Source organism: Chelonoidis abingdonii, chromosome 11 (genome assembly GCF_003597395.2).
Source record: "Chelonoidis abingdonii isolate Lonesome George chromosome 11, CheloAbing_2.0, whole genome shotgun sequence".
Lineage (NCBI taxonomy): Eukaryota > Metazoa > Chordata > Testudines > Testudinidae > Chelonoidis > Chelonoidis abingdonii.
In genome coordinates, this window is record NC_133779.1 from 24285352 (window position 1) to 24313324 (window position 27973).

General features: G+C 47.5%; 3 protein-coding genes across 3 annotated transcripts in view; 1 reads left to right on the plus strand and 2 right to left on the minus strand.

Moving 5' to 3' along the window:
• LOC116816480 (uncharacterized) overlaps positions 1-27973 on the minus strand; it is a 560774-nt gene that overhangs the window by 529835 nt on the left and 2966 nt on the right. Inside the window, exons 4-9 of the mRNA XM_075070353.1 lie at positions 27411-27433; positions 26238-26350; positions 25905-25937; positions 24914-25018; positions 22630-22718; positions 21782-21908 (exon numbers count right to left, since the gene is read on the minus strand). Of these exons, the coding sequence (XP_074926454.1) occupies positions 21782-21908; positions 22630-22718; positions 24914-25018; positions 25905-25937; positions 26238-26350; positions 27411-27433 (490 nt within the window). The remainder of the gene's footprint in view (positions 1-21781; positions 21909-22629; positions 22719-24913; positions 25019-25904; positions 25938-26237; positions 26351-27410; positions 27434-27973) is intronic.
• The window catches only part of LOC116816605 (zinc finger protein 2-like), a 181381-nt gene that overhangs the window by 93476 nt on the left and 59932 nt on the right, over positions 1-27973 (plus strand). The gene's annotated exons all lie outside the window — the stretch shown is intronic.
• LOC116816556 (uncharacterized) overlaps positions 1-27973 on the minus strand; it is a 568924-nt gene that overhangs the window by 52785 nt on the left and 488166 nt on the right.

The following is a 27973-nucleotide window of genomic DNA, read 5'->3' on the forward strand; positions in this document are numbered from 1 at the left end:
AGGAGCATTGCCAGCAGATCGAGAGAAGTGATTATTCCCCTCTATTTGGCACTGATGAGGCCACATCTGGAGTACTGCATCCAGTTTTGGGGCCCCCACTATAGAAAGGATGTGGAGAAATTGGCGAGAGTCCAGTGGAGGGCAACAAAAATGATTAGGTGGCTGGGGCATGTGATTTATTAGGAGAGGGTGAGGGAACTGGAGTTATTTAGTCTGCAGAAGAGAAGACTTGAGTTGGGATTTGATAGCAGCCTTCATCTACCTGAAGGGGAGTTCCAAAGAGGATGGAGCTCGGCTGTTCTCAGTGGTGGCAGATGACAGATCAAGGAGCAACGGTCCCAAATTGCAATGGGGGAGGTCTAGGTTGGATATTAGGAAAAACTTTTCCTAGGAGGGTGGTGAAGCACTGGAATGGGTTCCCTTGGGAGGTGGTGGAATCTCCATCCTTAGAGCTTTTGAAGGTCTGGCTTCACAGAGCCCTGGCTGGGATAATTTAGTTGGGGTTGGGCCTGCTTTGAGCAGGGGGTTGGACTACATGACCTCCTGATGTCTCTTCTAACCCTAATCTTCTATGATTCTAAGGAGCTGCAAGTGGTCTGCGCGTTCACATCTGTACAGATGCTAGGAATGGGCGACAAGGGATGGATCACTTGATAATCGCCCTGTTCTGCTTATTCCTACTGAAGCACCTGGCATTGACCACTGTTGGAAGACAGGGCACTGGGCAAGATGGACCATTCGTCTCACCCAGTATGGCTGCCCCTCCACCATTAGGGAAACTCATTTGTGCAAAGCCATCCACAATGTCATGCATGTTACCTAGAGTCACGATTCTTCTGAGCAGGATGCGATTAATGTCCCTGCAAACTTGCATCAACACAATTCCAACGGTCGGCTTTCCTACGCCAAACTGGTTAGCGCCTGATCAGTGGCTGTCTGGAGTTACCAGTTTCCAGATTGCAATAGCCACCTGTTACTTCACCATCAGGGCAGTTCTCATTCTCATGTCCTTGTGCTGCAGGTGAGGGCAAACTCCTCACACAGTCCCATGAAAGTGGCTTTTCTCATCTGAAAGTTCTGCAGCCACTGCTCGCCATCCCAGACTTGCCTGATGATGTGATCCCACCACTCCGTGTTTGTTTTCCAAGCCCAAAAGCGGCGTTCCATGGTGGTGAGCATGTCCGTGAATGCCACAAGCAAACTCATCTTGTATGCATTACTCAAGTCAATATCATTGTTGGAGCCCTCACTGTCACATTGGATCCTAAGGAATAACTTGACTGCCAAACGTGACATGCTGGTGAGACTTGTCAGCATACTCCTCAGCAGTTCGGGCTCCATTCCCACAGTCCAAAAGGGAAGACAGAGCATGCCGTATAAAAACATTGAAAGATGGCACCAAATGTGGATGGAAGCACAGGGATTTCTGGGATGCAAACCGATGCATCACGGGCATTGGGACAGGACTCACAATGTATGATGTTTCTGCATGATGAGGAAAGAAGGTTTTGGGTCAGTTTTTGCTGCTGCAGATCCCTTTTCTGTTCTAATTATAATGATATGAACAAACGGGAGGCAAAATAAAAATAAATCCAAAATTGCAATACAGGTGGGGAAAGAGAAGATCATGGTTAAGCCAAACACTTCAAAATAAAAATTAATACTAAAAAGGGAGGGAGGGGAAGAAATCAAGTATGTGGAGATCCCCTGGATATTTGAACTCACTGTGATGGGTTGGATCACAGAAAAGCCCTAGGGAACTGCTAACTGATGTGTTGAGACTACTTCTGCCCCTGCTTTCTTGCCAGCTTGGTACTCCAGTGCCCTGCCTGGTTTGAGCAAGACACACTAGCCCGCTGAAAACCCAGGCCCAGATCTGAACAACATCCCCCCAAACTACAGGCTTAACTGAAAACAGCTTAAGAAGTGTTCCTGTCTCCAACACCCAGATACCCAACTCCCAATGAGGTCCAAACCCCAAATAAATCTGTTTTACCCCTCCCCCCGGTATGAATACATACTCTGGGTTAAATAATAAGTAAAAAGTGATTTTATTAAATACAAAAAGTAGGATTGACGTGGTTCCAAGTAGTAACAGACAGAACAAAGTAACTTACCAAACAAAATATGCACGTCTACGCCTAATACAGTAAGAAAGTGATTACAGATGAAAACCTCACCCTAAGAGCTAGTCCAACAAGCTTCTTTTACAGACTAGCCTCCTTCTACCCTGTAGCCTATAGGACTAATCTGCTTGTATATATATCTTTTCTTATAGGTTAAGTATTTGGTTTCTTGTAATAAGTTTATAAATTTATATTAAAAGTAAGTTTGGCTGTAATGCAAGAGACCTACAGGCCATATCCTGTATGTTAAGCTAAAGCAAAGTTAGCATATCTATATCCTGTGCCCTTTGTATCCAGAAAAGCAAAGTTGACCTTTTATCTTGTTTTTTCTTATACCCAAATAAAGTACCTACCCCTATGACCTTTTATTTAGACCAATAGACAATGGAGAATGGCATAGGGTTTTTTTCAATGTTGTACCCACAGACTTAACAAATACACCACAAGAGACTGATGTGCGTACATTCCTGTTATCGATACACACGTACATATTAGCCTTTGGGGTAAGTGGACCCTAACATTTCTGTGGGTGAGGAATGAAATTTGGGCATAAGAGGAAGGATTTCCAGCATTTGCCCTATAAAAGAAGTGACCCACCTCAGTATAGGATCTCCAGTTCTCACTTTACTCCATTCTTACTTACTCCGCTCTATCATTTCTATTCTTACTTATTCTCTGTCTCTACGATGAGTGCTACTGTTAGTAGGCTGTACTCGTTCTTCTGAAACTTTAAGTTTCAAGGGAACTAGGCTAAGCTCAGTTTCCCTAAGATTTATTCTGAGTTTGTTTATTAGGTTTTGATTTAAGTTCAAACCCTAATTTAGTGTTGCTAGCTCTTAGCATTAGATTTCTTCTAAGCACTGCACCCCTCACGCAGGAATTGAGAAACCTGAACTGCAAGGCTGGTCCTGTGTCTCTTACCACCAGGTTATCAGGGAAGGGTGTGAGTATATTAACCAAAGCTTTGTTGCATATCATACTATATTATCATATGTCTCTTCTGAATAGCAGTAATGCAATTGTAACTTTGTAACTCTGGGTATTTTACCATTTACTTACTATTATTGATTTTAATAAAAAGTCTTTAAGGCTGTATCTGTCTCAGTGTGAGCTTCCTGTCATACCACCGAGGGTCCTTTATAAAGTCTGTGAAGCCTGATTCAGGACGAGAACTTTTATCTTCTGATCAAACAGATTGGCAAGCCAAAAACCCATACTAATTAATATTGATGATAAATATTATTAATAATAAATTAAAACTGAATAAAAATTAAATTAATAAATTAAACTCCCATATTATCCAAATTAATATTATTAGTATACCCTAAATCAGGCTACGGTCCAGCAATCACTGACATCCCCGTAGTTATTGTCCGTTTGTTCCAGTTTCTTTCAGGTATCCTTTGGGGGTGGACAGGCTATCTTTTGAGCCACCTGAAGACAAAATGGAGGGGTTTCTAGGGGCTTAACTAGACTTCCTCTTGTGGGTGGACATCCCTTCCTCTCCCCCTGTGTACAATGGGTCAATGAGTCACATGGGCAAGTCACATGTCCATGCATGACTGAGTCCCCAAGCTCAGATGTGGATTGGCGTCTTTGAGTTCATTGTTGGCTTAAACGTTTCGTGATTGGGCACTGACTGAGAATAGTCTTTTCTCAGGAAGCTGACCAACTGCTTCACTGAGGCTACTTAAAATAAGTACACAGCCAATATCCATAACTTCGAATACAAAAACGGCACATGCATACAAATAGGATAAATGTATTCAGTAGATCATAACCTTTACAGGGATATGTTACATGGCACATGTAGCATAAAACATTCCAGTTATTTCATATATACGTTCATAAACATATTCCCATTATGGGTGCAACATCCCACTCACATTGCTAGAATCAAAGTTCAGACTTGATGCTGTGGAAACCCTACAACTACCTGTCTCTCTGAACACCTGTGATGAGCAAGACTGAGTTGGGACACCTGCTCTGCTTCAATCATTTACTGTCTCTCTATTCTCTCCTTTTTCTCCCCACAGTTCCTCGTCTCCAATGTCTCTGTCTTTCTCCTCTTGCTCCCTCTCCCGCTGCCCTTTCCCAGGAACTCACACTCTACAGCTTATAGGAAAAGCCAGAGCTCCCATGTTCTGCACGTGATCCTGTGTCAGAGGACGTGTGACCCAGGTCAGAACCAGTCACCAGAGCAATATGATCCTTTATGGGAAACTTCTCCGCCAGTCCCCAATTATCCCCCCCACACACACACAGACACTGAAGGGGGTGAGGGTACAGCTCTGATTGAGAGGTCTCAAGGGAGAAATTTCAGCCCAAAGTCAAATTCGTGTGAAATGTTGAGAAGTGAAGAGCCCCCACCCCCCCAAAAAGCTACAGACCTCTAGTGTCACCCCCATGGCACCAGCACAGGGAACCCAGTGAAATGGGGTTAGGGAATACAAGGGGGGAGGGAGCAGGGGAGAGAGGTGACAGGAGTCTCTCTTTTTCCTTCTCTCTTCACTTTTTATTCTGCTCTTCTCATCCAGGAACTGCAGACACATCAGGGAGGGGTTTGTCTCATTATTAGGGATCCATGTCTGTCACGGAAGTGGTGGAAGTGACGGATTCTGTGACTTCCTGCAACTTCTGTGACTTCTGAAGCAACCACTGTGCCTGACTCCAGGGCCACCCAAACAGCTGGCCCCAGGGACTGCCCGAGCAGCGGACAATGCGGCTGGTCCTGGGGACCATATGAGCAATGGTTCCAAGGGCGGCGGGAGTGGCTCCAGCTCAGTGGCTCCCAGCAGCACTCCCAGGGTGGCCGGAGCAGTGACTGGCCCCCTGGGGCTCCCCCCTGGCAGCAGCTGGAGTGGCAGTGGGGCCCTGGGGCTTCTCCCCCAGCAGCTGGTGCCACATACCCCCCCCCCTGACTCCCTCCCCCCTCTGCTGGTGCCGCAGACCCCCTGGTCTCCCCCAACCCGAAAGATTCAATGAGTAAGGTCACAATGTAATCACAGATTCTTCTAGTAAAAGTCACGGACAGTGATTTTTTTGTTTCTTGCTCATGGCATGTCCAAGACTTTTACTAAAAATACCTGTGATTAAATCATCGCCTTACTCATTATTGATCAAATAAATCAAAACGCTTCCACCTGCAAGTGGATTTAGCCCAGTACCCTCAGAGGCAGCAGCTGTTACTCCCCCTACTAAGCTCTCTGGTCAGGTGTCCTAGCGCTGGAAGCCTCCTTTTTAGATCCTAAAACAGCATTTTTGCACCAAGAGGGCTAAAATTTTGGACCAGACATTATAGCTCCACCGTTATTTTACTGAATTGCTTCAAAACAGCAAGTGTAGAAAGTCTCCTAAGTGCCTGGCTCTCTGCCATGGAAACAGCTGCCCCTGCTCTGCAGGAGTCTGCGCGTTCCACACAGCAACGTACAAACCTGCTCCAAGCTGAAGGGGAGTCAGACAGTGACAGGGTTGGTAACACAAATACTTCAGACTGTTAACCCAGGTCCTTTCCTTTCTTTAACCCGGGACGTGCCAGTCACCTGTTAGCCATGGCGTTGTGTTCATCTTCAAATACCTCTCAGGACATTGAACAGAGGAAGTGAAACCTGCTCCCACATATGGCTTCCCATTGAGGTGTTGTCCTGTACCTGCCCCTGGACACTGTCTGTTTTTATACTCTTAGAGCCTTTTCTCTTCAAACCCCTTATCCCAGTCTCTGGGCCAATCTCCACATTTCAGAGTTTAGAATTTACTCTCATCGCACTCGTATGGCACTTTTCATGTGAATGAGACAAAGTAAGTGTGGGAACGCACATGGCTAATGAAAACCAGTGCTCTGGGTGAGGCCTGAACTCACACTCATCAGAGCATTTCCTCCCTGCACTATTCAGTTGCACCATTGTAGGTGCTTCTGGACACATTTGAGAAGTAGGCAGTTACCTGAATCTGTGGTTAATGTCTTTGGCTTATAACTGAAAGGCTGATAGTCTGGCTCCCAGGTGGGGTGGGGCACAGGGCTCCCGTGAGCTGCTCTCACCCTGGCCAATGAGAGCTTGGGGGGGGCTGCTGGTGGGAACCTCACAGAGATGCTTGTGCACCTCCACCTAGGAGCTGGACCTACTTCTGGCCACTTCCAGGGCACAGCACGGTCTTCAGTGCTAGGACAGGTAGGAAGCCTGCCTTAGCACCCCTGCTGCGCCACTGGCTGGGAGCTGCCTCAGGTAACCCATTCCCCAGCCCTGAGCCCTCCTCAAACCCAGATCTCCTTCCTGTACTTTAAACCCCTCATCCTTGGCCCCACCCCAGAGCCTGCACCCAGCGCCCTGACCTCCTCTTGTGCCCCAACTCCCTGCCCCAGCCCAGAACCCCCTCCCACCCCTGAACCCCTCATTATGGGCCTCACCCCACAGTCCTCACCCCCACACCCCAAACCTCTGCTCCAGCTATGAGCCCCTTCCACACCCCAAACCTCTCATCCCTAGCTCCATTGAGTCATGTGCCTAAACAATTTTCCTCAACTGGGTCTCCAGAATAAAAGTGAAAACCACTGCCCTAAGGAATGTGGGTGAAGGACTCTGGCCGAGAACTGAATTAACTCCACTCACGTGGGTTAGAATCACCTGTTTCTTTGGAGGAGATAGTGGGAAATGGGATATTATTCAGACTCAGGAGGCAAGGCAGAGGCTTCATGACCTTTATCCCCAGGAAGGGAGAGAGGAAAAAAAGGCCAGAGCTGCCTTTAGTCCCAAGCTGGGGTCTCCTGGAAGGTGGAAAAGTCCCTTGATCACTCAGGATCCCATGGGATCTTGCTGTTCCAGAGTCTCCAGAGTCCTGGGTTGGGGAGGGAGGTCACTGTACAACATGAAATGCAAGGGAGGACTCTGGAAGGGAAGGGAGGAACAGAAAATGGAAAGGAATGAAACAGCGAGAAAACCCCCCTTCTCTCTCCCCTCCCCTTCCCAGCAAGAAATGTGTTCAGTGGGGAAACTCCCCACCATGAAAGGCAGAGAGCACAGAGACATTCACTGCACAGTGAGCAGTGATAGACTTGTTGCCTCCTATCCCAGTGAGAGCAAAGAGCCGCCACAGCTGGAGGTGTGGGTTGCTGTGCTTTCCTTCCCAGATGCTGGAATAATTTGCAGCACAGAGACCTGGCTCAAGACAGATCAGGCAGAAGATCTGCTTGCCACTGAGGGGAAGAGTCCGAGCGGGGACAGGGTATTGGGACAGAACGCAGGCAGGGCCATGGTTCGAGCTCCGGTGGCTCCCCCACTCCTCGGGAGGTTCTGTCGGTGGCACTCCAAAGGTGGTGGCCCACCACCCCTCCAAAGGGAGGTGCATCACATCCAGTATTTCTTGCCCTGTTTGGGGAGGCTGAGCCTCTTATAGCCACTGCTCACGTGCAGTGCCACTGGTAAATACAGTCAGAGGAGACTCTGGGGGCCTAGGGGGTGAAATACCTGGATGAAACAGGCTCAGCCCCTCTGCACTGGGGGTGGGAGGGCTCAGTGATTAAATCCTCAGAAATCTCCCACCTGGGATTGTAATGTCAGGCTCCAGCAAACAAATCCCTCTATGTGTGAGGGGAAGGGCTACGGAGTTTCTCTGTGAGGGGAAGGGCTGTAACGGGGATGGTCTATGCGGGAGTCAGTGTGAAGAGAGGGGCTGTTAGAGGGAGGGCTATGGAGTGTCTCTGTGACAGGAGGGGCTGTGAGAATATTGTCACCTCCAGGCAGCAGGAGCCCCTGACATGGGAGTTGAACTGCCCCCTTCCCCTCAGGTGCTTTGGGGCGCCCTAGAGCCCAGCATGGAGCTGCTGTCCCTGTGGCTTCCCTGGGAGTCACAAAGGGGTGATGTGAGGTTACTGCCCCAACCGTCCTGTCCCCAGAACAGCCCGGTGGGGCCTCAGCCCTGTGGGGAATTCAGTGTCTGCGGAAAAGCACGTCTAGGAATTGGGATTCCCAGCTGCATTAAAGCTGCTGGAAGGAGAAGAGAGAGTTAAAGCTTTAGAGAAGTCTGGGTGTGCTGGATGTGAAGGAGGGTGCCCAGCTCTCAGTCTGCAGAATGACCAACCCCAAACATTCAAAAACCCTGAGTCAGACCTCACCAAAAATCATGAGATTGGCTTTAAAATCATGAGATTATGTAAAACTAATAAATTAAGGAATCTTTTTATTTGCCTTCTGCTTGATGAGCCTTTCAGGTGCATTGGGGTGACATTTTGAAGCTTCCTCCACAGCCACAAGGGCTAGAAAGGCTCTGTTTCTTTAAGAGCGAAGGCTCAAATCATCACATCTCCACTTGACACCAGGAGCTGGGACATTAAGGAAAACAATCTCTCTCATAAGACTCGTGAGTCAGATTGAGTCTTTATTCTCCGGGATTCCCTGGAGCAGGGATTCCCAACCTTTTCCTTTCTGTGGCCTCCGCCCAACATGGTATAAAAACTCCATAGCCACAACAACTGCTTTTCTGCATGTCCAATAGGTTAAAAGGAGGAGGGATAGCTCAGTGGTTTGAGCACTGGCCTACTAAACCCAGGGTTGTGAGCTCAATCCTTGAGGGGCCCATTTGGGGATTGGTCCTGCTTTGAGCAGGGGGTTGGACTAGATGACCTCCTGAGGTCCCTTCCAGCCCTATGATTCTATGAAAAGCCAGGGCAGCTACAGAGGGGCCTCTATGAAGTTAAGATGCTTCAGTCCCAGGCAGTAGGGCTCAGCTTTCTACCCCAGCAAATCTAACACCAGCCTGGCTTTTTGGTTTATTTTGGCAACCACTGCCCCCACCCCCCCAAAACCTCCTCACTGCCCACCAGGGAGCTCCAGACCCCTGGCTGAGAACCACAGTCTTGGAGCTCTGTTTAGAAGTAAGGAGCAAAGCTGCTGCCTTTCCTGATGGCTGAACTCAGGCCCTTAGAGTGGGACATTCCTGCCCTGCCAGTGACACCAGGAAAGCTCCCTGAGCAGCTGCCCGGCCCCAGGGGCAATGAAGCAGCTGGATCAGGCTGGGCACACTGATTCCCAGAGTACTCCCCTGGCTCCCTGCTCAGCAGCAAAGAAATCAATTCCCCCCACCTCTGATGAATTAGCCTGGAGCTACATGCAGTGCTGGGGGATTCTCCTTTCACTCCTGCTGGGCAGTGCCGGGGTCCCAGGGACATTTCTAGAAGACAACAGGAAGCTCAAGATCAGATTACGTTTTTATTTACAATTTTTTATAATGGGATATAATCCTTCAATCCTAGTGTCGCCATCAATAACATGGCTTGTTCAGCCTGGAAGTTTACCAGTCTGGACCTTAGAATCGTAAAATATTAGGGTTGGAAGGGACCTCAGGAGGTATCCAGTCAAACTCCCTGCTCAAAGCAGGACCAACACCAACTAAATCATCCCAGCTTGGCCTTAAAAACCTATAAGGGAACCCATACTAGTGCTTCACCACCCTCCTAGGGAAACATTTTTTCCTAATATCCAACCTAGACCTCCTGCACTGCAACTTGAGACTGTCTTGGTCTGTCATCTGCCATCATTGAGAACAGCCGAGCTTTATCCTCTCTGGAACCCTCCTTTCAGGTAGTTAGATGCTGCTATCAAATCCCCCCTCACTCTTCTCTTCTGCAGACTAAGCAATCCCAGTTCCCTCAGCCTCTCCTCATAAGTCATGTGCTCCAGCCCCCTAATCATTTTCTTTTCCCTCTGCTCAACTCTCTCCAATTTGTCCACATTCTTTTTGTAGTGCGGGCCCTGAAACTGGACGCAACACTCCAGATGTGGCCTCACCAGTGCCAAATAGAGGGAAATAATCACTTCCCTCGATCTGCTCGCAACGCTCCTACTAATGCAGCCCAATATACCATTTACCTTCCTGGTAACAAAGACTGCGTCTGACAAAGTGGGTATTCACCCATGAAAGCTCACGCTCCAAAACGTCTGTTAGTCTATAAGGTGCCACAGGATTCTCTGCTGCAAGGGCACACTGTTGACTCATATCCAGCTTCTTATCCACTGTAAGGCCCAGATCCTTTTCTGTAGAACTGCCCCTTAGCCAGTCAGTCCTCAGCCTGTGGCAGTGCATGGGATTCTTCTATCCTAAGTGCAGGACTCTGAACCTGTCCTTCTTGAACCTCCTCAGATTTCTTTTGGCCAATCCTCCAATTTGTCTAGGTCACTCTGGACCCAATCCCGCCCCTCCAGAGCTTGGATTCTTTACATGCTTTCACAGAGCGAAGAGCACATGTTCCATGATTTCATAGGGCAGAGTTTTAGGGCTATTTTGAGTCAGGGAACTATGCTATAGGGAGCTTTCCCTGTGTGGATTTGACAGGTGGATCAACACAGATGCACACTGTGATCCTTCTCAAGGTGCTAAGGGTTGTGAGTCTCCTTGTTGCCACCTGCCACTAGAAATAGGGACTTCTGAAGTTGGCAGCTGGATGTTAGTGACCAAACTCACCCAGCCTGTCAGGCACTCAAGCACCAGCTGTATAGCTGCTTTTCCTTGACTAGTTTCTCCTCTGCACCAACTTTCTTTTTTCAGGAGCCTGGCTAGCTCAGTTGGTAGCACGTCAGATTTTTTTTAATCTGAGGGTCCAGGGTTCAAGTCCCTGGTCAGGTGATGGAACTGTTCAGCAAGATCTTAAAAATCTATTTCTTCATAGTCCTCTTTGGTGTAACCTTTTCTCATCAGAATTGTCTCTTTCTTAAGAAGGGCCTTTTTGTGTGTGAGATTGAAGGGGTAACTTCCTGACATTCCCTCTGTCCTCACAGGCTAGAGGAATAAAGGCCTCTGGGCTTATAGCTTGTTCCTCCCCTGCGCGCACACACAAAATATCCCTAAGGAATTAGAATCTCCTGCTGCCTTCCCCTGTCCTGCTGGATCCCCAAATGAGGATGCTCTTCAGCCCGAACTCATGTCCCCTCTATTCCCAGTGCCCCTCAGATCCAACCCACAGCCCCTCCTATGCACAGAAGCCTACTTCCCTTCACTAGGAAGTGGAGTCGTACAAACAATTTTCCTTGGGTCTTTGGTCACCATAGCTTCCTTTACTGGGGTGGAAACCAAGAACTGGGTGTGGACTCTTTCAACTTCAGCTCTTTCCAAATCTTGGTCTTGGATAGGGTAAATTTACACTTCTCTGAAGTAGAATCCTTTACAAAACCACTCCAAATCTCAGCAGTGTTAATGAGGAATGACTTCCCAAAACATGCCCAGTTTTTCTTTAATTTGCTGGCACAGTTCCAGGCAAGAGACTGGATAGAGGGCTGGATCAGAATCTCTGGTAGTTACCAGAGCTGGAGTTTCTATTCAAAATAGCTATTTTTCTGAAGCTATTAGATTTTCAAAACTGATTTCATTTTATACTCATTTTCAGCAACTACAAAGCATAAATTCAACAAAAACCCCACTTCTATTTCCTCAACATCTGCATCATGAAGGGCAGCATCTCCCATACCAGAGGATTAGCTAGGAGAGATCTTCTGTAGGACCTGGGTTACAAATGCTTTGGGAACCAAATACTTGGGCATTTTACCTACTTTAAAACCACTTACCATGGAATTCTCTCCCCAGATCATCCGAGACAATACTGACTTCAACAATTGAACTACACTGTGATCATATGCACTTCCTTCAATTAGTTGGGGTTCTGCTGCTGTTCACCATTTCCGAGTGGAGATTTTAAATCACTGTGTGTCTTCGTTAGCATGGCCAGTAAATTGGAGAGTTCTCTCCTGTTGACAGAACTGCACTTGAACTTTCTCCATGTTATCATGGAGGGATGGGGATCAAGCAAAGTTGAAGTGAGAAATGACGACTTTAGCAAATGGTCATTTGTCTTAAGTTCTCTAATAAATCTGAGCTACATCTTATCAAACTGGCCTAATATCCAATTGGGTGACCAAACAGCCTTCAGGAAACATACAAAGTCACATCACACAGAGACAGAATACATGACAATGGAAATGTCAAGTGAAATTCCAGAGCAGGTTACATCTGATGACTCAGAATCAGAACAAGAGATTCTCCCATCACATTATTCTCTGATCCATTCAAATCTGCATCACTCAGTACTGTCTCAATAGTCAGTTACGTTATTTACAACATGTTCAGTATCCTAGCATCTCCATAACTGGGGGGAAAAATAGCCACATTGCCTGAAGTGGCTTTACCAATAGATGGAAACTGGGATTTAAACTCCAAATGATCACACTGTGTTGGGGATCCATTTGAATTCCTCTCCCAGGTCTTTGACACTTTCATCTCCATTCGTAGCGTCTCTGATATAAGATTAAAGAAGTCAAAGGATCATCTCCAAGCACAGACAACGGAGAAAGCTTCATCACATGACACTTTGAGAAGTGAATGGATAGAATGTGATGAAGATAAACTCTGCCTGGCTCAAGCAAAAGGTAACAGTTCTGCAGCGAAGGGGATGGAGGGAATCTCTGAGTCAACCGATCTCCTTCCAGTGTCACAGAGGCTGAAATGACACATATTTTCTGTCCCCGCTTCTCTTTATTTACATATAAATTCAAAAGTTCCCAATATAACTGCTCTTCAGCACAACCCAGAGCAATGTGAGAACAACTGGCAATGATACAATCTGTATCATTGGTGACTCTAACAATAACTTTGCAATAGGAGGAATGGTATAAATGTGACACTCCTTGGTTCCTGATAGGAAGGCCACACTCAAATTACCCATGGGACAATAGAAAGTACAAATAGGTCCACCTCAAAACAGGGCAAACTGCAAGAGGCAAAAATGGTCCACTCATCTGGACAAGCTGAGGGATAACGGTGCTGCAAACAGTTCAAGCAGCTTCAAAAGTTATGTAGGAATCAGGAAAAGTAAAGTCTTGATAGCCCTAGAGGTTTTTATGGTATTGATCTCCATTGGAAATTCTCTGATGGCTAACATGGGTTGAGTGCCAAGAGAAGGTATTCCCATACTCAGTTCTTTCATAGGGCCTCTCTCGTGTGTGGATCCTCTGATGTTTAGAAAGGGCGGAGTTGTTAGCGAAGCATTTGCCACACTCACGGCATTCATAGGGCCTCTCCCCTGTGTGGATTCTCTGATGTTTAGAAAGGGCTGAACTTTCAATGAAGCATTTCCCACACTCACGGCATTCATAGGGCCTCTCCCCTGTGTGGATTCTCTGATGTTCAGAAAGGCCTGATCTGCGAGTGAAGTTTTTTCCACACACACTGCATTCATAGGGTGTCTCCCCAGTGTGGATTCTCCGATGCCTAATAAGGTGCGAACTGCGATTAAAGGTTTTCCCACACTCACTGCATTCATAGGGCCGCTCCCCTGTATGGATTCTCTGATGGAGAAAAAGGCCTGTTCTGTGAGTGAAGTTTTTCCCACACTCACTGCATTCATAGGGTCTCTCCCCCGTATGGATTCTCTGATGTTCAGAAAGTGCTGATCTCTTAGTGAAGCATTTTCCACACTCAGTGCATTCATAACGACTCACCCCTGTGTGGATTCTCTGATGGAGAAAAAGGCCTGACCTGCGAGTGAAGTTTTTCCCATACTCACCGTATTCACAGTGTTTCTGACCTGTGTGGATTCTCTGATGCTTTATAAGGGCTGAGTAGTCATGTAAGTTTTTCCCACACACAGTGAATGTATTCTTTCTCTTTTCCATGAGGATTTCCTGCTGAGTTGTGCTTTCCTTGATGTCCTTCTGAGTTCCCCAACAGGAAATTAATTTACTCACTTTCTCTCCTGGCTGGTTTCCACAGTCTCTTTCTGGTCTGTGCTGAATCTCACACGAGTTTCCCTGCTCATGACTCCTGGACACATTCCTTTTCGGTCTTTGCAATAATTCTCTGTGTTTATCCACTTGCTCAACATTTTCTTGCTGCGAATTCTGCTCCTCTTTGTCACATACCATTGCATCACCTGCTGTGATAGAGACAGAAACCTCAGACAGGGATGGAAAGGTGAAGGCCAAACCAAAACAAGCGCTGAAGAGTGGTGAAATAAAAATCAGGAACTGAACTTCCCAAAACTCTTCCCCCAACTGTAGTAGTAGGATTTTATGTTTCTATTTTATATAATTTAGAATGAAGGATAATAATGTAGCATGTATTAAATGTATTGGTGTATGATCTGATCATATCCTGACAGCCACCCTTTCTGAACAACAGAAAGGAATGACCTAATGGGTAGAGCATTGGTCCCCAACCTTTTTGCCTGGCGGGTGCTAGACGAAGGACCGTGGTGGCGGTGGAGTGTCTGCCGAATTTCTGCAGCATTTCGGCGGCGACGCCTCTTGATGACGCGGGCGCGTTGGGGACCCCTGCAGTAGAGATACAGCAGCCAGAATCTGTGTCTGGACTGATTTCAAGGCAGTAACAGACCTTTGAGGGTCACCAATTTGTTGTAGATTGAGCATTTTAAAATAAGTAAAAGAATGCCATGATTGTTTTCTTTTCCATTGCAATTTGATGTTCCTGTTCGAAATGTTCTGTGTAAAGTAATCCTGGTTTGTGTGTGAATGAGGAATGTGTGTGTTAAGAGGTAAGGGTGAAGGTCATAGCTGAACCAGATGTACGAGGGAGGAACCGGAGACAGACGCAAGAGCACCAGGAGGCTGCAACACGCCTCTAGTGAAATGCCAGAGGAGGGCAGACTGACTACTCTAAAGATGAGACAGGCACCTATCAATGGGGACAAGATAGCTGTGATCAAAACCACCATGGGTAACTCCCTGAGGAACTTGATGAAAGAACAAGATAAAGGATGAGGACAATTTAAGAAAACAAGCACTTGTCAAACAACAATTGATTACAGGATGATGGTGCAAAACTCATTGGTCCCAGTGAAGGAAAATCACTATATAAACAGGGTGCCTTGCCATGAAACTTTGAGTTCATCCTGCCAAGACCTCCCCAGAGCATCGTGTCATGACCAACGGAACCCGGCTCCTCCTACCCATGATCAACCTAGCTGGCCAGTAGGCTGGTCCATACTCTGGACTGGTAACTATAGCATCGACTGGTGGGACAGTGTGCGTGTGTGGTGTGTCCCTGAATGCATATGCTAATTGTTGTATTTCAACAAATGCAGTGCATTGCCTTTTCCCCTGAAAAAAGATCCCGTGTGCTTCTTACAAGCATAACAGGGTAATGCTCACAAGGCAGCTAGCTAGCACATCTTGGAGGGACTGTTCAAATTAAGTGGCTCATCAAGAAACACTTGATTGACAATGGACCATGGGAGAAGCCCATCTACACTGACTGGACTGTCATGTAAACGTGCTGTCTGGAATCTAGGTAATGGCTTCCTGCAATGACTGAGGGAAATGGGGCATGAAGATGTGACTTGCCCAAGTGACTCCAAACTCCATCTTGTTGCTGTAATTTTCCACAGTAAGAGCCATGGGATGCCCTTCACACGGCAAAAGCTATAAAAGGCCCTGGAAACACCTCCATTTTGTCTTCAATCCTGCTTCTTATCTCTGGAGGAACTTTGCTACAGACGGAAGCTCTGAACAAAGGCCTGAATGACCCATCCCAGCTGTGGATGTACTGCGGAGACTTGACTTAAACCAGCAGTTTATTCCATCACTGCTACAAGCTTGAACCAAGAACTTTGCCATTACTGCATGTAATTGATTCCCTTAGCCAATTTTAACTCTCACTTTTCTCCTTTTTATGAATAAACCTTTAGATATTAGATACTGAAGGATTGGCACCAGCATGATTTTTTGGGTAGGATCTAAGTTGTATATTCACCTGGGAGTGGCTGGCCCTTTGGGATCAGAAGAAACTGTTATTTTACGACACTGGTTGTAAAGAACCACTCAGCTCTGAATTCAGTGTTTTTGGTGGTGATATAAGAACTGGAATGCCTGAGAAAACTGCCTTTATGTTTTCTTGTTAGCCAGTGTGGTGAAACAGGAGTTTACTTTTGCGGCTAGTTTGGTCTATCTTATAAAAGAATAACCACTAGTTTTGGGTTGTGTTTGCTGCATTTCTCAGCAGTTTGTCCTGAATTTGGCATCCTCAGTTGTGACTGACTAAGGCACAGTGACAGGGTGCCAAGGAGGGGGCTGGGTTATGGATTTACAAGGAACTAGATGACCCAGCCTTCACACAATCTCCCTTGGGACCGCCCTCTTTAGGGTATGTCTAAGGTGCATCAGGGAGTCAGCTGCCTTCCAGGCTGGTCTCATGCTGGTGCATTAAAAACGGCTGGTGACATTGCTTTGATGGAGCTCAGACCATCCAGTCCACCCACCCTCCTCAACTCCTGGCTTCAGACCCCAAGCTACAGCCCAACCGACAGCACCTGCACCGTTATCTGTAGTGAGTCAGCATGGACTCTGGCTGGGAGGCAGCTTCCAGACGCAGTGCAGACACCCTTAATGGGCGACATGCTCACTTTAACTTTTTCCAAGGGCGAACCCCGGTTCCCCTTAGAACCAGAGAGTTAAAAGGGACCACAAAGGTCATCTAGTCTAACCCCCTGCCAAGATGCAGTATTTGCTGCGACTAAACCAGCCTCCTTTTGAAAACCTCCAGTGAATAACCTGCCACCACTTCCCTAGGCATCTGTTCCATTCTCCTACTGTTCTTCCAGTTAGGAAGTTGTTCCTGAGATTTAATCTAAATCTTCTGTGCTGCAGTCTGAATCCCCTGCTTCTTGTCCTGCCCTCTGTGACAAGAGAGAAGACCTGTTCTCCATCCTTTGTATGGCAGCCTGTAGCAGGGAAGCCCAGCAGGGACCACAACCCAACTGTTGGGCTACAGAGCCAGGAAAGCCACCTCCACCCCTCCGGAAGCTGAGCGGCGGGACAGGAAGCAGAAGTACAAAAGGAGGGGGCCCTGCAGCTCAGTTGGGCTGGAGTTGCTGAGGGAGACAGACACTTATCACCCGCTGCTGGAGCGGGACACCGAGGACCTGCTGGAGCAGCTGCCAGAGGACTGACCAAAGCTCTCGGGGTCGCCAGCCAGTCAAGGTGCCAACGAGCTGATGGGGCTGCCACAAACCACCGACCCTGGGGAAATGGCGGCCAGAGGTACCAAACCCTGGGGATCGTAGGAAGTAGCCTAGGGAAACTCAACCATCGTCTGGCTGAGTGTTGGCCTGACACTAAGTAAGGGTGTTGTGGGTGGATCCCCCCGATTCAGTGGCGGACAACACTGCTACTGTTAGGGCCTGGGGCTGGGACCCGGTGGAGTCAAGTGGGCCAGGGTCCCCCTACCTCCTGCCACTCCACCTTCGGCCAGGAGGCCTGTGTTGGTCCACCGGCCGCCGAGCTAGGACACTAAACTGGTGCTTGCCCCTGCCTGAGCCCTAGACTGGTGCTCGCTCTGGGCAAAGCCCTTAATTGTTTGCTGCCCCACCCTGCCGGAGGGCCTGGGCTTGGAGACTTTGCAGCTCTGTCCTGAGACACACCAGCGGGGATGATCACACACGCTCCCACAGCCTTTCGCGTATTTGAAGATCGCTGTTATATCCCCCCCATTAACTCTTTTTCCCCAAACTAAACACACCCAGTTCCATCAGCCTTTGCTCACTGGCTTGTGTTCCATCCCCTTGATCATCTTCGTCACTTGCCTCCGGATTCTTTCTGGTTTCTCTACATCCTGTCTAGCCACTGGTGACCAAAACTGGACCCAGGACTCCCCCTGAGGCCTAGCCAGCGCTGAGTAGAGCAGCACTATCACCACCCGTGATTTGCAGGCTATGCTTCTCATAATGCATTTGCTTCTTTTTGCATTACCATCACCCTGTTGACTTCATGTTGAGGCTGTGATCCACCCCAACTCCCAGATCCTTCTCAGCAGTGCTGCTGCCATGCCAGTTATCCCCCAGTCAGTATTTGTGCATTGGGTTTTTCTTCCCGAAGTGTAGCACCTTACACTTGTCTTTGTTGACTTTCATTGTTGACTATAGCCCAGTTTGCCAATTTATCACGATCTCTTTGAAGTTTTGCTCTAGCCTCCAAAGTGTTGACAACCCCCTCAGCTTTGTGTCATCTGTGAATTTGATGAGTATGCTCTCTATTCTCACGTCCAGGTCATTAATGAAGATGTTAAATAACACCAGACCCAAAACAGATCCCTGTGAAATCCCATTTGAGAATCCCTCCACTCTGACATCATTCCTTTAATAGTTACTCTTCGCTTGTGTCATAAACAGATAGCTAAGGGTTAATGTCTCTTTCACCTATAAAGGGTTAACAAACAGTGACCTGCAACACCTGATCAGAGGACCAATCAGGAGACAAAATATTTTAAAAACTGGGTGGAGGGAAGTTTGGGTGTGAGTTCTTTGTCTTTATCTGTTGTCTCTCTGGGCTCTGAGAGTGACCACATGTACCTACAGGCTCTCTAATCTTCTGTTTCAAATTTGTAAGTACAAAGGTAGAAAGACAGTATAGTCTTTTAAATTGTTTTTCTGTATTTGCACATGTGTAGTTTGCTGGAAGTACTTTTAATTGTATGTTTTCTGGAGAAGGCTGTTTCTCCATTTTCTATAAGTTGAAGACCCTGTAATATTATATCTTGTATTTACAGAGATTTCTTATTTTTTCTTTCTTTTATTAAAAACTTCCTTTTAAAGACCTGTAATTTTTCCCCAGTAAGGCTCAAGGGAACTGAGTCTGTACTTACCAGGGAGAAAGAAGGAGGGGGAATCTCTTTGTTCAGATTCACGAAGCTTGAATCTGCATTGTCTCTGGGTGAGGGGAAGAGGGGAGGGGGAGGAAAAACCTGCTCTTTGTGTTTATCTCTCTCTCTCTCTCCGGGATACCCAGGGAGGTGGGGAGAAGGGGGAGGAGAAACCAGATTTCTCTGTGTTGTGTTTCAAGGAGTTGAAGCACAGTGATCTTCTAGGGTAACCCAGGGAGGGGAAGCCTAGGAGAGGCACTAAGGAGGGAAAGAGTTTACTTTCCTGGTATTAAGATCCAGGGGGTCTGGATCTTGGGGGTCCCCAGGGAAGGTTTTGGGGAGACCAGAGTTTATCAGGTACTCAGAATCCTGATTGGTGGCAGCATATCAGATCTAAGCTGGTAATTAAGCTTAGAGGATTTCATGCTAGTACCTCATTTTTTGGACTCTAAGGTTCAAATTCAGGAAAGAATACTATGACAGCTTGCGGTCGTGTAACCCAATTATACATCCACTTAATGGGAGTTCCTTTGAGCCCACATTTCTCCAGCTTACTCATGGGACTGTGTCAAAAGCCTTTTTGAAGTCCAGGTCTATTTTAGCCACCAAACCAGTTACCCTATCAAAGAAGAATATCAAGCTGGTTTGTCACGCTATGTTCTTAGTAAATCCATGCTGCGTGCTACCGATTACCCCTTCATCCTCCAGGTATTTGCAAACTGAGTGTTTTATACATTGCTCTAGTAGCTTCCCTGGTATTGAGGTCAGGCTGATTAGTCTATAGTTCCCCAGCTCCTCCTTTTCCTTCTTTGTAAAGATGGGCACTATGTTAACCCTTCTCCAATCTTCTGGGACCTCTCCTGTCATCTCAGTTTGCAAATGTTGCCAGAGGCTCTGCGATTCCATCAGCTAATTCTGGAGTGAATAGCAAGAAAGGAGGTGGAGGGCTGGTTTGTGGGATTAAGGGCTCTGTTTTCAACATTTGAGCTGTTGAGCTTGAGTTGATGGCTAGCCATCCACGAGGAGTCAGAGGGGCTGGGATTTCAGTTTGGACAGAAGGAGACAGGTCTGGAGTAGAGCAACAGATCTGTGATTCATCAGCATACAGACAGTAGCTGAATTTGTGTTTGGGGGTGAGATTTCCCAGAGATAAACTGCAGAGGAAGTGACCAAGGACTGAGCCCTGTAGAACCCCCACAGAAGAGTGGAGTGGGGGTGAGGAGGATCTTCCTAAGAACACACTGAAGTAGTTACAGAGGTAGGAGGAGAGCCAGGAAGAAGACAAGATGTCAAGAAGACCACCATGATCAGTGGTATGAAAGGTGGCTGATGGGTCAAGAAGAATAAGGGTGGAGCACTGCTTCTGAGCTTTGCTTAGGGAGAGGTCATTAGAGACTATGGCAAAAGCATTCTCAGTGGAGGGCCCCAAATATCTGCCTCCCTGAAACCTTCCCTTCCCACTGCCACCAGATCCTTCCTGCTCCTTGGAGCAAGCACTCCCCATCCTCTTCCCACTAACCTCAGCCTTTTCCACTTCCAAGTATCCCATATCTCCTACCCAATCCTCCCCCTCTAATAGCACCACTGCTGGGACCTCCACCCTCTTTTCTCCATTCCCAGGCTCCCACTCCCCCAACCCACCACACTTCCTCTTCCCAGGGGATTCTGTCTCTGATTCCTCACCTCCTCTTCTTTCCATGGTACCCATCCCTCCCTGATTTCCTCTAGTCTTCCATATACCTATCCCTTTCCTCCCACTACACTGAGTCTGCCCTACTTTGTGGCACCCCACAAGCACTAGCTCCGCCATCATCTTCTCCATTTCCACTGCCCCCTGCTCTCCTTTCCCCCTCCACCCCCACAAGAACTCCTGAAAAGGAACCTCACACTGCTCTCACAGTCATTGGTTGGTTGGGTCAAGAGGACATGCTGCGGCCACTGCCTCTGAGCTACCCCCATTCACCTGAGTTGGAGCCATACCACCGTTAACTTTCAGACTAGGTGTATTGTGCGTTTTGCTTACATTCTGAACGAGTTCCTCTTACAAGTTTTCCCCCTGATTCCAAAATTTCAGGGCTGAGAGCAATATTTTGAAGTGTTTTAAAATCCACTTGCAGACTCTGGCCTCTTCTGAGCTGCAAAGTTTTGTCAACATAGCTCTGTTTGTTAGGGATGCGAAAAACCACATCCTTAATTGACATAGTTATGCCAGCAAAATGTCTCATGCAGACCGAGTATCGAAAAAGTCTATTAAAGAAATAAGGAAATCAATTCCCATAACCTACATCAATACTGAACACAGGTTGCCCAGTTCTGCTGCATGCCTTTCCACTATGTGGGTGGTGGCTAAACTTAAACCTCTGAAAACCAGGAAGGGAAGAGTTAATATACACACCACCCCTAAAATGCAACCTTAACTCTGCCCCTGGCCCTGCCGCCGGCACTAGCCGCTGGGAATGGCTCAGTAAGGCTGGTGCAAAGGTTAATAAAGTAACAAAGGAAGCAGAGGTTCCTCCATTTCTTGAAGTCTTCAAGTCAGAGTGGATGCCTTTCTGGGGGAGGATTTAGTCCAACACAAGGTATTCAGCTCAGTAGAGCAGTAACTGGATGAAATTCTATGACCTGTATTATATAGAAAGTCAGACTAGATGACCTAATAACCCTTTCTGGCCATAAAAATCTATGATTCTACAATAGATATGAAGGACTAAGAACGTGCCATTGTTTATGTTGTGTTCACAGGTGGGAATCCCAGCATTTATCCGCATGGCTCCAGCTGTGTGCACTAGGTCAGGTGTAGCTGTAATTGGATGGTGGAGGGAGGTGTTGGAGCAGCTTGGCAGAGCTGTGATTGTGATATAAAGGGAGGTGCATGTGAACTCGAGTGTCCTAGTTTGCCCCATTTCAATGCACTCAATGGGCTGTTGCTGAGACACGGCAGAGCAGAGGTGGCATTGTGGGAGTGGTGTGAACCTTAACTCTTCACTTCCCCTTCTAAGAACCATGGGGACGGGAATCCTTACCCAGCAAGGTCACATTCTCATAGTTCTCCTGCATGACATCTCTGCAGAGGGCTCTTTGACGGGGGTCCAGCAGAGCCCACTCTTCCCTGGTGAAATACACAGCCACCTCCTCGAAGGTCACCGGCCCCTGAAAGAGCAAGAGTCCAACACTTGGTACCTGCTGCCCCAGTCACAGCCCCATGATTCATGGAGGGAGAGAAGCCAAGCAAATGGAAGCTCTGGTAGGGTCACAGTCAGCAGATTCCCACCCTCAGAGCAGCCGGAGGCAAAACAGGAGAGGAGACAGAGATCCCCTCGTCCCCCCGCAGCAGACAGAGGGGGAAGGGTCTTCTCATTCATCACACACCTACAAGCCAGAGGCTGATACGGGGGATGGGGTCCTCAGCAGGCTCCAGAGTCAGCTCCCCAGTAGGAATCTCAACAGATTTCCCATTGCCGGTAGCTGGAAGCAAGGGGAGGGGTTATCTACTCGAGGCCCCACTGGTGGGTAACCTCCCACCCCTCCTTCGAATCTCGTAGCAGCTTCTGGCGAGTAGGCTTATGTTCTCGCACTGGGAATCTGACACATTTTCCCAGCACTGTCCAGGGTTCCCCCACCAGCCCCATTCTACAAATAGGGTAATTTCCTCCCCCAAACCCCATGGATCTGTTCTTGGAATCCAGGACTCAGGTTTAACAATTCCCAGCAAGTTTGTCACATGCCTTGTTCCCATCCCTTTCTCCACTCTGGGTATTTCCTGCCCCCATCCCACCTCCAGATAACATCCCCCAAAGATCCCAGGCCCTCAGTACTTTCTGCCCCTCTCCCTCCAGCAGGAACCCACTAGCAACCCCACAATAATCCCTACCTGAACTAGCTCCCCTACAGCCAGTTCCCTTCCTTGTCCCGTGGGAGGCTGGGACAATCTGGAGCCAAAGGTGGGCGTTACTCCGCCACCTGTCAGGGTGAGAAGGGTGACAGGGAAGATTTCAGAAGTAGTTCCTGTCACATCATGATCTTCCCCGGCCTTTTCCCTGCACAAGATGTTTCTGATTTGCATGCTGGGAAAATATTCTATCACTTTATCACAGCCCAGACCAACCCCTCCCACCAGCACTAAACCCACTGTGCTAGTTTAAAAACCCTGAGGGCAACTCCCCCCAACGGTGGGGACCAGGCAGAGGCAGGGACAGGACAAAGTCTGCCCAGTGCTGGAGTGGTAAATAAAATGAAGGTTGCTGATGATATTAAGATGGAAGCCATTGTCAACAGAGACAAATAGTGGAACATTAAGTGGGGCTCACTTCCATTTTATGTATTACGTTCCTCACCCTCATGCTTCAGGGTTTCAGCCATCACTGGTAGGGGTCAGGAAGGGACTTTCCCCCCACAATGTATTTTGAGAGGGTTTATTTAATCTCATTCCTCTGAAGCTTCAGGAATGGCCAGAGAAGAAGACAGGATATTGTGCAGGGTGGACTAGGGCTGTGAGGTGACATCTATCACTCTCTATCTCAGGGCTTGGCTGGCTGGTTCTTGCTCCCATGCTCAGGGTCTAACTGACATTATAGGTGGGATGGGGAAGGAATTTCCCCCTCGGCTCAAGTTGTCAGTGACCTGGGGGGGGGGGGGGGGTTCATCTTCCTCTGCAGCATGGGATGTGAGCCACTCACTAGGATTACCCAGAAATATCTCACTTAACCATTTCCCTGTCACTGCAGGGGCCTGGACCACTGGTGCACCTCGGTCCCTCCTATTCTCTGCCTGGGGCATGTAAGAGTCTAGTCTCCTGGGGGCTGCAAGACTTCGGTCTCACTCCAGCGGTTGGGTTTAGTGGGTGGGTGCTGTGGGGTGTTGGCAGCCAGTGTTAGACAGGAGGTCAAACCAGATGATCCAGTGGTGCCCTCTGGCCTTAGACTTTATGACTGGATGTGGGCAGGTTTTGGAGCTTGTGACCTTCCCACCTCACTGGCTGGGGTACAGACAGTGAAAGGGTTACTATGCACAGCTGCAAACTAATTTCACAGCTGAGATAAGTAAGCAAGTACCTCTTATTGGAAGTCAATTTTTTTCCAACCCCCAAACATTTACTAAAAATAAGAATACAACCTGTCTCTGTGCTGAGTCTATATATAACTTGTATATTTCAAGAGGCTGACAGAGAACACTGACACAATGAACAGGGGAGTGCAGGAGTGGGGGAGTGAGATTTTCTTTGCTTTAGATCATAATGAAACACTCAACATCTCACAGCCTCCTGACTGCCTTTCCTGAGCCTCCGGGGGAGGGTCGCAAACCACCAGCTGAGAAACACCAGCCTAGATCATTCTTTTGTATCAGCATTGACTACGCATGGGAAGCGAGTGCTACACTGTACCCGGACAAAGCGTGAATGAGCCCAGTGCTATGGCACATATGGACCAACCCTGGGAACTGTTAATTCCAATAACACCCACATTTTGAACTCGCTGCCTCACTTCACTGTAAGAAGACGACGAAAGCTCATACGATCTTACAATGCCCTCTAGCAGCAAATTGATGACAAGTAGGTTAAATTCTTTTCAGCCATGAAGGCCATGCACAGGTGCAAGACGACCAACTACAGAAAATTCAATTAGTACAAACAAAAGGGGGCTAATGATGTTGTTCAGGGCCAGCACTAAGCTCGGTGAACAAGAAAACGTGGGAACAAAGTTACCTAGGCCAAATTTGGCCTTATGGACATGGATTTAATTAGTAAATAAAGTAATAAAAAATAAATTATGCCACCCACTTGTATTCTTTTTGGGACTTTTAAAAAGAGATGGGGCCGGGGGGGTGGGAGGAGGGAGAAAATCATCTCCCACCTCACGCCTGACATGGCAACACTGCTACATTTCCTTTCTGAGAGGCTTTGTTTTCATTATATTTTAACTTGTATTCCCTCCTCTTTCTCCTTATGATGCATGATCATTAATTTGCGCTTCATTTTGGCCATAGTTCTGTCCTGTTTCTCAAAAAGGCTCTAAGGGCTTGTCAGTTAACATATGTTCCAAAGAGACCCATTGCTCCCGTGATTAGTGACTTTCTTAAAGTCTCTCAGTGCTTGTAAGTTAAACTCTTTTTCTAAAGATACCACTCTTTTTAAGAGCAGAATTAGTAATGAAACTTACCCCGTTCCCCACAAGCCACTGCCTTTGTGCCATTACTCTCCGGCGCGACACCTTCAAATAATTCTGCTGAGGATGTTTCCCAGAAATTAAAAATCATTGGGATGGCTAGGAATGTATTGGGGGAAAAGTTAAGATTCTATCTTAAATGAATAAAATCATCCCAAGAAATATAAATTAAAGGCCTAATGTAAGCATAAAGAAAAGTTTAGCGCAAAACGTTAATTAAAAAAGCCAAACAAACATTGCATTCTTAAAGAAGCGCAGGTTATGCAAAAAAGAAATACTGAATTGCTATTTTAACCAAATTAGATGCTAATAGCTGATTTATTTATTTATTTAAAGTGTAAAAATCAGCTACAACCTATGTCACAAGAGGTAAATGGTGCACTAAAATAATTGTAAGTTAAAAACGTGAATACAGTACAATTTAAAGAGTAACAACAGAAAAGTCTGTATTTTTTTTAAAAAGCCAAAAATCTCTAACTATACTAACAAATTTTCAAATAAATATTTAAAAAAAAAAAAAAAAGCTCATCCTTTGTATATTTTTTTTTTTTAAAAAAGTATCAAGCAGTCACTCAAAGACAAGAAAAGTTGTCAAAGACCTCAGTGGTTTTTTTTTTTAAAAAAAAAAAAAGCTTTAAAATAAGACTACACAAACTTAATTAAAAACACTTAATATTACTGCAATTAAAACGGCAAAATAAAATTCTTAAAATTAATGTAGTCAGTAAAAAATGCAATAATTAAAGAAAGCAAAGGCAAAAAAATGAATGAGTATTAAACTGCAAAACACTTTAAATGCTTATGTGACATTGTTGAGCTAAAGTATTTAAGAGACAAGTCAGTTGAAAATATAGTGGTGCAAGAACAAAGTAACATCCTCTCTCATTGTTACACAGCTTCCAGGTGCTGGAGGCTGCAATCCCCTGTCGTTAACGTGGTTATTGGGCTGAAATCTCCCCTTGGCCAGTCAGAGACAGACACGTACCTGTGTCGCTCCCCAGCTCCCGTTGCAGCGTCTCTAGTGGAAGGAGAAGATGGGAGAGGTGAGAATTCAGGCCCTCGCTTTCATGGAGAAATCCCCATTGCTTATTAATGGAACTGCTGTTAACTACAAGATGGTGACGGAGATCAGAGGCCGATAACGCAGCCGCTGCAGACAGAGCCAGCCCCACAGGGCTGCTCCATGGGGAAGGGCAACTCGCTGAGTTGGGCTGTGAGATGGAGCCCAGGATCAGTGACATCACTAGAGTCCCCTACTCCTCCCCAGGGTCAGGGTCGCTGTAACCAGAGGAGACAGCACCCCCAGACTCCAACTCACCTTTGAATCCCAGCAGCACCTCCTGCAGCATGGCACTTTTCAGAGAGAAATCGCTGAGTTTCTTCTCCAGCTCCGCAAACGATGGCTCTGGCTTCCGAAACATCCCGTCCTCCCTACTGAGGAAAGGAGGGGTCAGAAATAGGCCTGAACTCCAGACCCTGAGCCAGCAACCCCCAACTCCAGGAAACCTGGATCTGAGCTTAGCCTGAGATGGTCGTTGTCATGGTGAGTCACCTCAGCCCTGTGCTCTCCAGAGAGACGGAAAGTTGGGAGACACTAGAGCAAGGAACGGAGACATTGTTCAGGAGCTTTCTCAGGGACGCTCTGATTCTGTGGGGGGCAGAGCCACCCCCTACGCTGATTTACTGCAGTAACAAGGGGCATCAGCACAGGGATTAGGTGGAAAGGGAGAAAACACAAACCAAAGCGTGGACAGGTCCTACACGCTGACAGTGGCCACAGACAGAGCCCAGGTCTCCAGCAGGGAATGAACGTGGACCCTTTAATGCCAAAACCCCCGAACCCTTCAGCTGAAGCAGTAACCCTGGGGCGTCCAGCTCATTGGGCAGAGAGGGCCAGATTGGGCCACTGGCCGTAACAGACAGTGCACAGCATCGGTTTAGGACTCTGTGTCCTGCTTCATTCATAGCAGAACACCCACTGCTCTCCATGGGACACCCATGTACAAAGAACAAGGGGGGAATCAGCCCTTCGCATAGGAAATAAAACTTTAGTTCTTATTATTTTGTTAAGTCTTTGTCTGTCACACTCAGTGTCACTCAGGAGGAAAACAGCCCCTTCCTGGACATCCTGTAGGGCCCCTTCTAGTTTTTCCCTTTGTTTCCCTTCCTTTCCCATGCTCCTTTCTCCATTTTTCTCTTGCTTCCTTGTGTCTCTCCTCTGTTCTTCCCTCCCTACAGCAATCCCCTATTCCTACCCCACAAAGGTTTCACTCCCGTCCTCTCCCTGTTCCACCTGCTCAAGTGATCAGCCAGGGAACGTTTAATGTTGACATCAAAGTGTTACACGCTGATGAAATTAACAGTGGACAGGAGAGTTCACACTCTCAGACCGAGGCTTCAGGCTGCTGACAGCCCCAGCAAGCTTCCTATTCAGTGCAGATATCAAACCTAATGGCCCATGAGGGGGAGCGAAATGGAGCCCAGAACTTACCTGCCCCCATTGCTCCCCGCACCCTAAAGAGGGAGAGAAAGAGGAGGCCGTCAGTGGGGGTGTCCCTGGGTGGGGAGGTCTCCTGCTCTGCAGGAGTCGCTATTGAAGCCTCGGGTAGTACGGGAATTTCAGGTTTACGTTCCCAGAGCAGCCGCCCCCCACCAGGGACTTTCCCCTACGCAGCCCCAGCAATCCCTGCGGGCAAGTCACCACTGCCGAAATCTCCCTGGGCACTTTATAGGCAGAAGATATTTCTGTCCATTGAGAATCAAATTCCCCCCAGTGCTGAGACACCCAGAAGGCCCCTGGCCCCACTAAACCCATTAACCTGCCATGAGAGGGGTCTTAGGCCTGGCTCGGGACCTCAGCATGGTGAGGGAGGGAATTTCACTCTCCAAGTGCAAATGCAGACAGACATTTCCAGGAGAGAAGGTCTTGGGGCTGCAGCATCCAGGACTCCCAGGGTCCATCCCTGGCGCCGCTGCCAGACTCACTGTGTGACCTTGGGCAGGGCTCTGCCCCTCCCTCTGCCTCACTTTCCCCATTTGTCCCAGAGGGATAAT